General features: G+C 38.8%; 1 protein-coding gene across 6 annotated transcripts in view; it reads left to right on the top strand.

Moving 5' to 3' along the window:
* The first annotated feature begins 1,137 nt into the window (after positions 1-1,137).
* The window catches only part of PPFIA2 (PTPRF interacting protein alpha 2), a 317,732-nt gene continuing 303,268 nt past the window's right edge, over positions 1,138-15,601 (top strand). For 2 of the 6 annotated variants that reach the window (XM_065041457.1, XM_021299931.2), the window contains exons 1-2: positions 1,141-1,442; positions 11,171-11,421. In XM_065041457.1, the coding sequence (XP_064897529.1) occupies positions 11,173-11,421 (249 nt within the window). In that variant the 5' untranslated portion in view covers positions 1,141-1,442; positions 11,171-11,172. Of the gene's footprint in view, positions 1,443-11,170; positions 11,422-15,601 lie in introns of all 6 variants that reach the window. The other 4 variants (XM_021299938.2, XM_021299935.2, XM_065041448.1 and 1 more) reach the window with 3 other exon arrangements.

Raw genomic sequence — 15,601 nt, 5'->3', positions numbered from 1 at the left:
CACCACCGTCCAGCCTCCACGTCCCTTTTCCACCCGCCCTCCTCGGGCCGCACAGACCAGCATTGCCAGGTGAGAAGGAGCAATTTAATTTTTTTAATTATTTTTTTTAAGGAGTGGACGTGAGGGAATTAGCGCCCTGCGAGCTGCGAAGCAGCAGCTGCATCCGAGGAGCCGTGTGCGTGAGGCAGGGGGAGCAGCAGACGTGATTACTTCAGAATTTATTTAAGGACTGGTGGAAACCACTGCAGCGGCTTCCAGGGGAAGTCCCCGCCGAGGAGGAGCAGCGGACCGAGCCCAGCAGCGCCTGTAGCCGCTCCCTCCTCCTCCACCCCCGGTGGTGCCGCACTCCGGGGCTTCGGCCCCGGGGAGGGGGCGCTTGCCCACGCCCAGCGTTTCCAAATGCGTAATATTAATTACACGCCTGGACTATTCAGATTATAGCAGATTTTTACCACTGCTTTGTCACGGTCGGATTACAGCAGATGATACGTTTTATTACACTATATATCCGATTAGCCGAGATGTACTGGCGTTTGCCTGGTCTGTTTAAATTACAGAATACGGCAGTTTAGAGCTCCGACACAGCTCCCACACGCGTCCCCCAGCTTTTAGGCGGGACTAGAGCGATCCGGCGGTCTGGGGCGGCGGTCCTGGGCCCCCGGAGAGGGGGGAGCCGGTGGCGATGCCGCGGGTGCGGCCGGTTCTGCCCCACGAAGCCGCCCAGGACGCGCCGGCTGGTGGGCGCCCGTGCCGTGGGTGACCTGCCGGGGCTCTCCCAGCCCCGCGACGACGCCTCCACGGCTAAACTGGCTCTGCGCGGTGCCTGCCAGGCAGCGGTGAGATGTGGGTAGAGGATTTCTTTCTGTACAACAGAAAACCGCGTTTGCTTTGGATCATGCCAGCAGTCGGGCGTGCGTGTGGGCTTCAATCACGCACAGAGGCGTAATTAGCCTGGGAGGTATTGAAGTAGCAGGGAAGCTAGATATCGCTCAGTTAAGTTTAACAAAAGGTGAGAAATAAAAGAAAGATGCTTTCGCCCTGGCCCCTCCCCCCTGTAATCGCCTGCCTCCAGCTGCAAAGATACTGTTGCTCGAAAGGGGCTGCTGGAGCTTTAAGAGCCGCTCCCCCCTCCCCGCTCCCTACAATGGTCTGAGCCGAGCTCTGCTTCCCAAAGCAAAATTTGTAATATGCCATTTTTCCCATGGATGCTTCTCCTGTTGGCTGCTGACGAAGTGACCGAAGAAAATGCTGAGGTGCAAAACAGCCAGTCTTGTCGGAGGTCGGGTGCAGGGGCTTGGGGTTCCTCGGAGCAACGCCTGTGTCACCATTGCTAAGAAGATGGTCCAGGAGTGCTCGGCTGTGTGAGTCCCCGCTCGAAGCCGGTGGAGACTGCGGTTGTTATTGATCAAGTGAAATAGAGACGCCGAAATAAAAGCCACTAGGTACTGAACCTTCTATTTCTGAGTTAGACATTGCTTCCTTGGACCCGATACCCTCCGGGAAGTGAGATGTAAATGAAAAATCTTGCTGCCTGCCTCTTGCGGTAGTACTTGTGTGGTATTATTTAAATGCATATCTATAATGGGAGTTGGGGAATTTCAGGCTAAAAAACGTGAAGCCAACTTTTTTTTTTTTTTTCTTTTTTTGGTGTGGTTGAAGGAGATTTGAGGCTGGAGGGATGACATGAGGATCAAATAGTTGGAAAGAGTCCTTTTTTTAAGGTACAGTGTTGATCACCCCTCCTGTGTGGAAGTAGTGCAGGATGCTTCTGTTAAAGGTGATATCATAGTTTAGTGGAGACTGGCAGGTAAGGAGTTAACTAGGAGGAGGAATATGCATGTAATGCAACTCAGACAATAGGAAGGATTTTCCTTATGGAATTAAACCGTGCTGCCTAAGAGCGATCTTCCTGAGAACATCTGAAAAGACATAGTTGCAGTAAGAACTGGTTTTATCACCCACTATATTTAACGATTTGCAGAAAAATAGCTTGTAAATGCAAAATATCCCGAATGATCCAATGAAATGAGTTTTCAAGCTGATGTCACTGTGGACAGGCATAGAATGTATGGCAGTTAGATTTCTACTTCTTTATCCTGCAGCAAAATTACAAGTAACTTGAAATGACACCCCAACCTTGCCGTACAAATCAAACATCTGAATACACAGAAAACAAGCTTTTAAAACCACTTATGGATAGAAATGTGAGAGAATAAAATTAGATTCACATCTAAGGTGGTAGCCTTCAAGGTGAGCAAAATGAGTGCTTGTCTTAAAAGCCTTTGTCAGGCAGAAGCCAAGTAGTATTCTGACCTCTCATTCCCAGAGCTTGACCAAGTGAAAGAAGTCCAGCTGGTAAATTATTCCCAGGCTACATGAGATAGCAGAGGTGTTTGTTACGGCATTCACTTTAAAATAAATAATACCAAGACTCTCAGACAAATGAGATAACGGAAGATGTCAAATAGGGTGGGGTCCAATGAGAAGAAAGATGACAACTTTTAAATTTTCTACCTTTATAGCATACGTACCACAGAAATTTCAAGTAGTTTTAGAAAAAGTTGGTATTGAGGATGTCAGTATTCACACCTGGTTTGTACAAGATTATCAGCATCTGTAGGCAGAAGATATGTAAGACAATTTTTATCAGTGTAGTTGTTAATGGAGTAGCTCCTGAAAAGGAGCTTTATATAACTCTTAACCAAGGGTGGGCATATCGTGTATTGTTTGTTGTGATATTTGTCCATTCACTCACTGGATGCCTAAAACGAGCTGCAGACTTCCTAAATGAGCCAATATTTTCATTCTTGATGGAGACAAAATGCAGCTAATGCTATAGATTTGCTGTGACATTTTGTTCATACAACCTGAAAAATCTGTAATGCAGTGACAATGAACCACATTCTTTCCCCTCTCATAGAACAGATCACATTAAACAGTCATTGCTTTTTGCTAGTTAAATGTTGTGGGTTTAGAGGGGAAACCTGTTCATGATTTCTCGTAATATTATAAGCAATGGTCACATTAAAATCCAGCATGCTCCCTAGTCATGCATAACATACATCTGTGATATTTATGCTCCTGTTTGGCGGTAGTAAAATGACAGGAGGTTGATGGCTTGCCTGCACTAGTGACTTTTCCAGCCATCTACACTGATCCAAAGTCACTGAGGTCCATGATAGAAATTTGATGAATTTAAGCAGTTATTGGATTAGGGTCCATGCGAATTATTGGAGAAAACACTGAAATCAGAGCCAATCATCCTGGAATTGATTTTGCAGTAGATACCGTAGTAGATATGCAATGGACACAGAAGAGAATGTATTTAGATAACCTCAACGTGCTGCTTCACAGACTGCCATTGTGTATGGCTGTGATACCTGAGAACTTTAGGTCTAGAACTACTATTAAAGTAAGTGCTAAGGCTTTGTTTCAAATTAGAAGAATTCTAAAGTTATTAAATTGCCTAAAATTCTGTATGTACTACACAGATATTAAGGGAAGCAGTAATTTGTCAGTAACCTGCTCCCCTTTCAGAACCTCTTGGACAGTTTGGGATAGTCTTTAGGTGCTACACAGTTCCAGTATCCTTTGCAAGTCCTTGAGAGTTTTGGGCACCTGGTGTGCTCCCTGAGCAAGGAAAATGTAATATCTGCTCTGCAGCTTCTGATAAATCTAAGGGACAGTGTTTGTGTATTAACAGGAAAATGCTGATGACTGAAAGTAAACGTATATTTAATTTTGCACTTTTCCTTCACTTCTTCCTCTTCTTTTCAGTCCTGTCTGTATGGGAAGTATTGCACAGAATAATGTACATGAGGTTTTCGTGGACCTCTGTGGTCTTGAAGATACGGGACAGAAGTGTTTAATCCACCACTTGCAGTTCCTAACACCCGCTGAAAGAAATTTCAGCTCCCTCAATGTTCTTTCTTGGATGATTTCAGTCATATCCTGACAGAGGAAGATAGCAGCCGCTTAGTAGTGGGTTGATGCTGCTGTGAATATCTGGTCTGTTCCTTATCTGCTCCTGAGAAACAGGATAGTTAACGAAGGTCTTCATTATCTTTTCCCTCTGCTCTTCATTTCTCTCCCAACTCCTTTTCTGACTCAGTTTTCCTGGGGCAACACCCTGCAGTTCTCCTCTAGTGGCACAAAGAGCTGCATGGACTTGCTAGACGCATGGTTGGGCACCACTGATATAATTAAGTAGGATTTGGAGCATCAAATTAGGAAACCACATTGGATGCCTGAAGTAGTCTGTCTTTATATTTTTCTCCTTTTTTATGTGAGCAGAGCCTTGGTACTGAAATCCTTAGTAAATTACTTCTGTGGGAATTTACTCAGACTCTGCAAAGCTGACTCCTGATAACTCGTTAAAGATTTCTGAGTTATTCCATTCAACACCATGTATCTTTCTGTTGAGAAGAAAGTAAGTCTGTGTTTCTTGATTCTTGGGTTTGTTTGTTTATTTGCTTGTTTATTTTTTGAGAGAGTGGTGTTAGGAAAGCTTTTTATTTTCTCCTGATGAGAATATGATGTATTCATATTTTTATTTCTCATTAACTTCTTAAATGTACCAAACGCATCATGGCTTTACATGTATTGTAAACAATGACTTGATAACACATTATGACCTTGAATAGGAACAACTTCAACACTGGAATTTTGGGGAAAAATATTTATTTATATTTACTGCTTCTTCTATTGTGATTCTGGGAGGAGCTTAACCTCTTTACTGTCATATGATACATATGTGTTACTTTGCCAGCTTTGGCTTTAACAGTTTTTCAGTCTTTATTCTAAAAAGTTTTTCATTATTTGCTTTGCTGTGATTCACAGGGTGGGTGAAAAAAATTAAAAACATGAAAATCTTTCTTCAAGCTTTTCTTTTGTTTAAACCATTTGAATGATAGGTAAAGCCAGCATAGAAGTGAGACCATAAAAGTTGAGTTGTAAAACTTTTCAAACTTTTAAATTGAAGATGTTCTGAAATGTGACATTTTATCATCCCATATAATATTTTAGTTTCATTTTTTGTGTGTATTTTCTGACAATGAGTGATTGCCTACATTTCCAAAAATAAGCATAGATTTTTGTTTAAATTTGAATGTCTAAAAAGTACATGTTAATTTCCCATCCTCGTGTGGTTACGTTTTCAGATTTCTCTGCCTCATGGGTTTTTTGGGCTGATTTTTTTTTTTTTTTAATGTCACTCGGAGATTTAGGATATTTAGTGTAAACAGCACTACGTGAAAATGTGGCCATACTTGTAATCAAGTATAACTGAGATTTATTTTTTATTTTTTAAAGACAATTTTATTTAATTTTGTAGAAATCTTCTAAGTACATAAAGCTCCATATTCTTAACAGGGCAGGCCATCCTAATAAAATTAATGTGGATTTTTTTTGTATGAATGCAATGAGATGAGCTACAATTTTGTTGGTTAAGTGTGTTTGGTTTTGTTTGTTTGTTTGGTTGGTTGGTTTTTAATTTTTCTTCAGATTGATTTAAATCTATATTAAATTTCGGAGTCTCTGTGGTAAATGAGTGAATTCTTTGAACTTAAAACTTTCTCCAGTCACATGGAACTCAGTGTGGAAGGGACCTTTGGAGGTTATTTGTGCCAACCCCTTGTGCAGTGCTGACCCACCTGCAAAATAAGATCAGGTTGCTCAGGGTAGGTTTGGAAAACAAGAAGGAGATTCAGTGATCACTGTAAATTTCTGAAGCTTAAGGCAGATATTTATACACTCCAATTTTGCTTATATTTTGCCATATTACTGGACAATTATAAGAGAAGTTACTTTGCAATTTAGAATTGTGGCAATGCAATTCAAGCTTTTGGTTGTAAACTTCAGATAAAGGATTCTGATGCTTTGTGCACATTGGTTTTGGTCTTCACTAATCCTTCCTTTACTGTTACTGTCAGCTCTGAATTATTTTTCCCTAATAGGACTCATCAAAGATCTATAACTGTAATTGCCTTGTAGTAGCTGATAGGGATGTATTGATTAGTGAAAGGAATGGTACCCTGGGATAACAAAAATCTTAACATAGGAGCTGACATGTGCAGACTGCATGGAGAGATTAAAATATATATGCACAGACTCAATGAACATATTTTTGCATCTGAATTTCAGTGTGCATGTGGAGTTGAACGAGGAACTAACAGCCTATTACATGGTATAAAACAAATTCAGAAGAGTAGAGGGCTGGGAAACTTCATCTTGATCTTTGATCTTTTGAAAGTGTCTCTTGTTATATACAGTCAATTGTATGATGGGAACAGGATCTCAAATCGTCTAATAAACACAATTAGAAAACATGGAGTATCCAGATGTTGGTTTATGACTGTATTTGGTCTATCCAAAAGTTATGGTTTAAAAAAATCAATCCCTCTGAGCCTAACCAGTCTTTGAAGCAGTAAGAATGGAGGATGAAAAGGAAGGTTAAAGATGGTCCATTATTTTTCCTTCTAAGTTATTATCTAAAAATTGATTTCTACATAAATTAATAAGAACTGTATACTTGAGACAAATACCTGCCACTTGTATATGGGTCTGTTATTTATGAACTGCATATATATCCAGTAAGTCCAGGATGCATTTGTCTGATCTATCTGAAAGTAGATTCATGCATATATAGTGAAATGTATCCAAAATGTATCAAAAGTTTTGTGAACTCACAGATCAGCTACAACAGGGCATGTGGCATGGTAGGTCTAAAATGTGATAGAAATGGGCCTGCCAATTGCTTTATTCTGAGCCTTTAAGGACTGCAGCATTGAATGTGGCTGTCTCTCCCCTATAAATAGAGTTGAAAAAGGCATATATTTTTCACAGAAAGAATGAGTAATTCAGGTTATTTTACTAGAGAGATCACTTTCAGTGTTTAATGGTCGAAATCCTTCCTCTATATAGTATACCTAAGCTTAACACAGATTTATGGTCTGTGATTAGTGGGGCAAGAGAAGGTAGTTACAGTGATTCCTTCTGATTTTAGTGTATGTAATATTTCAGTGATTATGTTACGAAACCAGAGTAAAAATTGTTGGGGTTTTGGTCATTTTTAATCACAAAAATTAGGTTTAAAATTCAAAGTTACAAAGAAGGAAAATCAGAAGTTGCTTTCTTCCCCCATAAGAAATTTTAAAATATAATTAAAATTACTCAGGGTATGACCACGTTAGCATTTACACCTAATTATTCATGGCAATGCTATTTTTATTTTATGTTTTAATGTGAATCTCTCAGTTGTTTCCATCTGCATTGTGTTGGCTTGGTTCTCTATGTGCTTTTGGTGTCTGCAAACTAAATTCCTTTCAGCTATAATTAAACTGGCAGCTTACTCTTAAATCTAATGTCTTGACCCCTGTGTGAACCACATCATCATGTGGTTAACCAAGGGTTGTCTAATACATGCACACCATCAGAAGGCTCTGGAAGCTTCAAGAACTCTTGTAACTCCCCAATGTGTGATTCACTTGCTATATAAAGATCCAAATGCATATGTCCCCTCCAATTTGTCCTCAGCTGCCAGTCATCTTCTACTACTAAACTGTGATCAGTCTGTTTGCTAACGTTCTTTCTCTGCTTCTGTTGAAGTCCTTTCTCTGTTTTACCTACCCTAGCATTTGTTGCAGCTTCTCTTGATGAGCCTCCCTTTTCTTTTTTCCTTTTTTTCTTCCTTTTAAAATTCTTCAAATATTCTCAGTATTTTGGTTCCTTCCTGCTATCAAGCAGAAAATTCATAAAGGCTGCAATAAGGTCCTGAGGAAGTGGCTTTGTTCTTGAACATGTGTTGGAAGAAGGCCAGCATTTCTTAGGAACAGTGTTAAACGGTGGCAGCCTCAGGACACTGAAAGCATACAATCATCTGGCAGGTGTAAGAGTGATAAACGCCAGATTAAAAAAAATAAAAGAGAAAGCATGCTTTTCTAAAGGCAAGGACACACAAATCAAAGTAAATTGTAACAGTATGGCATATATGTCTTTCATGAAGAGCTACAAGAAGTCTTTATTTGGGAACCCCACAATAAACCTGCAGTTGTTCAAAGTTTCCTTCCATTTTTCTTGGTTGCTGACCCAGGAACACCCTGAGAAGCCAGGTTCCCTTCAGGGTTGTTCCAGGGTCCCCGTTGTTGGCTTCCACAGAAGATCCATGTGAGGATATGGCCCAGGATTCTCTTTTCCCCTGCTCCTCACTGCTCCACAATGCATTCCTTTCTGGCACACCCTACCAGCATTTCTGATCCAGCCCAGGTTAGCATACTGCTTTTCTATGTTTGTCTCTGAGCTGAGGGTGGGGAAAGGGAGAGGATGCCTGTGGTTCCAATGGAATAATGGCATTGATCTCCAAACTGCCAGAAAGCAATTTACATCACCAGTCTGACTGCAAGAACAGTTGTACCTTTTAAAGATTCTCCTGGGGCTGTGAGCTGTGGGGGAAAACATCCAAATAGCAACTGCCTACATCAGGAACTTCCCACGTGTTCGCTGCATTTTCTGTGGTCTTACTCATAGCTCAGGCTTGTTACTTGTGCCGTGTCAGGATAATGCAGCCCAGGTTTTCAAAATAAGCATGCTGAATGGTCCACTCCACTCCCTGAATGCAGCAGATTAGAGGGAGAAGAGGTTTTAGTAGTGCCATGAGCATTCAACCTATGTATTCTATTGCTGCTCCACAACCACTTGCATATATTGCTTCCCACATCCCTGTAACGACTGTAGGAGGAGATTTTCTGTCTAGTTTGAACACAAAGTGCTAAGGTAGCAACAGTTGTCTGCACAGAGTTTTCCCTACCTATTGCCACACACACACACCAGCATGAGTGAACAATCGTACCACTCTCACTCTGCCACTGCCTGTGAGCAGACCATAAACTTGATCTACATGTGCAGGACATCGGAGGTAATTTCTTGATCAAGGTTCACCAAAGAGAATCCCCTGGGGCAGGAAGCATGCCCTGTGAGATGCTGATGATCATGACGCATTAAAGGTTCAGTGACAATCTGAATTGTTTTCTTTGGTCTTGAAGAATGGGCATGTAGAGAGCTTGGTCTCTGGCCACCTGCTGCATACTGAAAAGTTATGATTAAACTGAGCAAGTGGCAGATGGCCTTGGATGTTTAGTTGTCCCTTTGCTGACTGTGAACTCACCCATCTCAAACTGGTTAGCCACAGGTGGAACACTCCACAGAGTGATGACCACTTTTTGAATGAAAATTACTCCCACAACCTTGTGAGAGGATCGAGGAGGCAAAGCAGTGGCTCCTCCCTGCCCCACATTTAAAGATATTTGTGGACAGTGAACAACATCAGATAATCCTGAGTAACTATACCTGACCTAAATATATTGGAGATGTGAGAAACTTTTCAGTATCACTTCAAGCTATTAACTACTTCTCTTGCACCTAATGAATTACTAAGTGGATAGTAGCCATAAACAACCTTTACCTTGCCTCCAGTTCAGATACTTTAAAAATCAGATCAAGACCTACCTGAAATCTCAGTAATGAAGCTATTGCCTATGAAAGCAACACAGCAGTAGCTGATAATTCATGCTGAAATACCAATGCTTGGTGCCAGCTTTGCTACTTATTACATCTGCTGAAAAAGCAAAAATTGGGAAAACTAAATTCTGCCTGAAAATTCAGAATATGATCAAGGCCAGCTAATCTTAGTGAAGCTATATAATTTTCCCAGTAGTTCTTAGCAGCAAGAAGTGTTAGCACCAGGATTGCTTGTGACTTGGTGGTGGTAGTAGGAGTTGGTTTTAACGAATTAGGTTCAGGTGTCATAGCTCTGTTGTTCCCTGGTGTATGACCTGTTTTCAAATTACACTCTGTAACAGTTTGATTTTCTTTTTTTTTCATAAATTCTACTTTCACAAGTTCCATCTTCCTACTTTGGAAAGCAGACCAGATTTAAGAATATGTTGAGCTAATCCATCATAGTATTGAGACCAAAATGGTGAGAATTTTAAATGATGGCACACTTAACTGTGGAAGTGTGTCAACCACAGGTACTGTAGACAAAGTTCACATCCAGAAGGTCCACAGCAAACTCCTAGGTAAAATATCTTGACTTCCAGTAGATGAACCAAAAGCACTTTTATTCCCACTTGCTAAGACAGAAGGTTTTCAATCGTTAGTATAACAAAAGAATTTCCAGAAATTAACCCCAGCTATGTATAAGGTTATATCTGCTGTGCTTTTTCAGTCATACTAGAAAAACAATTTCCGATCCTTTGGGTGATTTCCATTGGATAGATACCATCTATTATCAACACAGTCCTTCTAGGTAAGAAAAAAAAATCTGAGCTTTGAGACCTGTTGGATCTTTTTTTTTTTTTTTTCTCATTTGTTGGACCCACTATCTCATAGCATGAGCTTCTCCCCATACAGAAACTGAAGTTTTGAGATTTATATGAGAAGCTTCATAGCTGAAGAATGAAACTGGGTGATATTATTTGCTTTGCTTAGGACTGTTTTTAGAAAACAATCAACAGTGATTCTGTCCCTGGTAATTCAATTAGCACAAGACATCACAGGGATGGTAATTAGCTGAGAGTTTCTAGTTCTTGACCTCTTACTGAATGAGCTCACTGGAGAATAATTTCCCCTAAGGGTGGGAATAACCAGATAGAAAAATAGATTAACCTGGCATTGTTAAGGCAGCATGATACTGGAGCAATGGTTAGCCTGATCTGTACTGTAGAAATGCCTAGAGCATGACCAAATCTGGCAATTAATGGCAGCTATTGGCATCAATACCAACAATTTAACAATGGCATGAAGTAAGAGAGGAGAGAAAGTCAACAATAAAGGAGACTACAATTGCAGCGGAAGTATTTTCAGTCATTTTAATAGAGCATTATTTGCAAAGCTATTAATAATTAAAAAATATACTGTTACCCTCCATCTCCTTCCAGTCATTCTTCTTTCAGTTTAGGAAGCACATTCAAAGTCTTTGCTGTGTGGAATTAGTCACTGTATTTAATCCCTGTGTATTGACCATCTGATTAACATTGAAAGCACAAAGTTGAAAGAGGGAACAATGCAATAATCTACTGACTGTGTCCATGTGACAAGAGTTAATTCCTCTTATGAAATCCCCTCAAATGTTTTTCTACTGAAGAGCTTTTCTTTGATTTGTGTTTCTCTAAAGAAATGATGTGTGAAGTGATGCCAACGATAAACGAGGACACCCCGATGAGTCAACGGGGGTCCCAAAGCAGCGGCTCGGACTCAGATTCTCACTTTGAGCAGCTGATGGTGAACATGCTGGATGAAAGGGACCGTCTCCTTGATACTCTTCGGGAGACACAGGAAAGCTTGTCACTTGCACAGCAACGCCTACAGGATGTCATCTACGACAGAGATTCCCTCCAGCGACAGCTTAACTCAGCACTGCCTCAGGTATGTACTTCATAAAGATTTTTTTTTTCTTTCAGGTTCACCAATTTTCTACTTTATGGTACCTACTTTTACCTTAATCAGTATTTATATCTTGAGGCCCAAATTCTGCTCCCATTGAGGTCACATGCAGAACTCCTATCAATTAAACAGTACCTATTTTGACCTCTGTGGTACCTGTCTTCAAAGTTACAAGTATGAGTAATGCTGTTGACTTCAAGGAGAGCAAGATGAAGACCTGTAGCTACTGGTTCTTTTGGCTGTTGCTCTAGCATTTACAACAGATTAGGGATCATTTAAATTAAAGATCTAATGGTTTCTAAATAGCATTACAACAAATAAAACTAGCTTGTGTAGGTCAAATAAGGAACTATGCATAAAACTAAAACCAAATTATATCTTAGTATATTTATTAATTTTTAAAATAATTATATAAATTTCATTAAAATTACCTTGGTCTTTTTTTTAGGAACTGAGGAATACATTACTTCAGTTAAAATAATAATACAATATTATATTTCAGAAATATATATCAATATAGCATTATTTTTCAGTATACTAGGATTAAAAGCAAAGAAACATCATAGTTCAGGATGTGTATGTGGCCAGAGGTTTGAAATATACCATGAGTCAAAACACAGTTTTTCTCCACGTATTTTCTTTGCATCTCCCAGCTGTCACTTGGAACAGAATTTGATTGTAAATTTGAGTGCTAGGGCATACTTACCCAGGCAAAGTTGTGTACCTGTTAGTTGCTAGAGAGAAAAGAAGATAGATTCGGCTGTGTGAATGGAATAGAGAGATGGTAAGGATGAATCAAATCAGTGAGAAAGTACTTAAAGACAGAAAAAGAAAAAGGCACCCACTGGAGTAGGGAACAGAAGCAGTTGCATAGGACTAACTGTGGCAGGTTATAGGGATATCCTGGGGTAGGGCTGAAAAAGAGAGAGAGGCGGTAATCATATGAAGAATAGCATTAGCAACTTCAGCATTAGCTCAAAGCAATAAGAATGCCTACACTTGGCTTGGGTCAAACACAAAGGAGTAGTAATGATCTTGATATACAGTAGAACCAAGTTTGGTGGTGTGATTATTATAATTTTTTTTTTTTACCTCTAATTTGTGGGCAGTTGATCTTTTCTGCTGGTGTCTCATCATAGAAGAGTGTAAAAGAGAAAGTGAAAGACAGCATAGATCCTTCATTCAAAGAATTATTGCTAGAAATCTGGAGAGGAGGTTCTGTACTTGTGAACCCCCATTTGGTGTGCTGCTTAGTACAGAGGCACTCCTCACAGCCCATAGTGAGGTATTTCTGTTGAGCAGGTTTCTAAGCCTTAGTGTTTCTGTGTTTCATGTAGGCAAAACTCCTGCTAAAATGCAGGAGACTAGCTAAGGAAAGTAATATTCAGCATAAATATGATAAAGAGCCTAAAAACCCAGAAATTCTAAGGAGCTGGATCATGATATGATTTTAATATTTATTTCTTCAAGTAAGCATTGATGGTGTGTGTTTTTCAATGTTTTTCAACCTCTAAAAGTAATTGATTTGTCAGGAGAACACTTTACATTATCATGTACCATTAAGAATGTGTATTTCAGGCAACATTCATCCATCTGTTGAAGTAGAGATGTGGGTTTCCTGTATGAGAAACTTTATGCTTAAACTTTAAAGCAGAACTCGACTTTTTTTTTTTTTTTTTTTCCCCATCAATTAGCTAGTCTAGATCTTCATGTAAGTAATTCAGTTCTGTAGAAATCTGTTTTCACAAGTACAGAACACTGGCCAAGTAACAGAACATTCTAATAATACAGCCTTCCAAGAACTAACTTCCATATGACTGCCACATTATTTAGCTTCCTTTCTGGACTTGAGATATTCTACATAGTATTTTTATAATTTTATTTTTTGTTTACTATTTTATGAATGACAAGCTTGCATTGCTAGCTGCCTAACATAGCCCTATGACAAAGTACTTCCCTGTGGAGAGGAAGAATTCCATGTTCACTTGATTTTTAAGAGAAGAATACATAAATATACAGTAACTATACAATGATTATTATTTAGTTATAATGTAACATTTAGTGAGTCTCGTTTCACCAGAATTTAATATTTTAGCTCTTCATTTCTTGAATGGTTTTCAAAATTAAATTATTTATTTGTATTTACATAGCACTTTGCATGTAGGAAATGCGTATTAATGCAGTTATATTCTGAAGCATTTTTTTGTTAGGACTCTGGTTTTGTTTATTGTCTTAAACAGTTAAAAACAGGAATTGGAAAAGTAATTGAATTTTTCATAAATAGAATCTGAACAAACAGAACCTGCATGAAAACTGAAGTAACGAAGGAGCCATTGAAAAATCTTGTCTGATTAGAAATAGGAAATAATTAATAACTCTAAATATGGAGCTTGAGATATTAATACTGCTACAGCTACAGCTGTTAATGCTGTAACCATAATCTGAAATAAGACTGTAGATGGCTCTAAGTTTTTATACTGATCTATACTACAACAGAACAGTGTAGAGTTCACTGTCTTTCAAGTTTGAGTTACAGAAATATAGTTGTTTTGCAATTGCTGTCACTGAAGTTATTTTTATGTCCATTAAATTAGCAGTCTTAACTTCATGAAGGTCTACGTTCAAATGAACAGCTATGTTTGAAGAAGGAGGGAAAAAGTGAGCAGGCAATTACAGACTAGTTACACTACATGTAACAACAGAGAAGTTTTAAAAACTTATTTTGGAGGAAAAAGTTATAATAAGTCAAAAAGTTAACTTAAGAATATGACAAGGGTTTATCAAAATAATCTTTATAAAGAATGACTCAACATCATTCTTTGATACCAGAATTGTTAGACTGGGGAACTGTGATATCGCTGAAATAGATACCTCTTGAAGTGGCCACATTTAAATTACTAGTAGATGTGAAGTAAGTAATGAAAAGCAAGATAATTAGTAAGGTAAGTAACAGAGAGAGAGGAAAAAAATTCAGTTACAATAGACAGTGACAGGATGGAAGGAGGCCAGTATTAGTAGTTGATCAAGAATGTAGTTTGGGATCAGTTTTAGATAATTTGAGCACAAGAAGTAGGAGCATGCTAGTGGAAGTTTTAGGCAACACAAAATTGTGTTGAATAGCCAGCTAATGGAACGATAACAATATACAAGAACAAGAGTAACAGAGGTAGGATAATATCACATGGTACAAAGATGAAGGCCTTATATCTATAGTTAATAACAGAAATGTATGCTTTGACCTTTTAGGTAGCAGTACTAGAGAAGGAAAACATATGTTATAGAATGGTTGTAGGCAGCCAATGGGACGTGGGTGTAAAAAAGACTAATGTAATTCTGAAATGTATTATGTAAGAGATTTGTATTAGAAATAGATAAGTGCTAATGCAGTTAAACCAAAAGGTGGTTTGAACCCTGTTGTCTGGATTTTGGCTCAGTAGTGATTGGGAGGCAACCTCAGTTTGGAAGAGATTCAGAAAAAGCCTCCTAGAGCAAAGAGCCAATAACACCTTCTGCATGAGAAGACTAATTGACGTTTTCTTACTTCTGGGTAAAATGGAGTTGAGAGGGAATATAAGTGATTTAATTAGTTTTCTTGGAGAGGAAGGGAGATTGAGTGACTAAGTAAAGATGAAAGACATGGTTTAAGCCAAAAGTAACGTTAATAGAAGAAATAATGAATATAAGGTACTATGAATAAAAATATATCACTCATTGGAAGAATGTCTTGAATTATCAAGGAATGACATTCAGAATCCATCTTTCTTAGACAAAGACAGGGTCAAAACCTCAAACTGTCCCCAAGATGAATATGTTGTGAAAGGCATTCTATACCATAATACCTTTGCCTTTGGTTACACTCTGAACTTGTCCCAGAACACCGCTCCCTGTTCTGATTTCAGACTTTACTGTGGAGAGATTCCACTTTGTGTGGGATCATTCACACAAAGGATGAAACATGAGTCTGAGTATTTTTACTAAAACTATTAGAATTATGTGATAGTACGGTTAAGTTGAGAAGTGTTCTATGCATAATAGGTCTTCTGATATTACTAATCTGGTTCACAAATGGTCTTGTTTATTCTTCCCAAAGCTACCTGTTAGCAGCAGAAGCCTCTAAGGAAAGTATATTGGAAAGTATATTTGGGTCTACACTGCGTATTCT

Source organism: Columba livia, chromosome 1, assembly GCF_036013475.1.
Source record: "Columba livia isolate bColLiv1 breed racing homer chromosome 1, bColLiv1.pat.W.v2, whole genome shotgun sequence".
NCBI classification, from domain to species: Eukaryota; Metazoa; Chordata; class Aves; order Columbiformes; family Columbidae; genus Columba; species Columba livia.
This window is presented reverse-complemented; position numbering and strand designations above follow the sequence as displayed.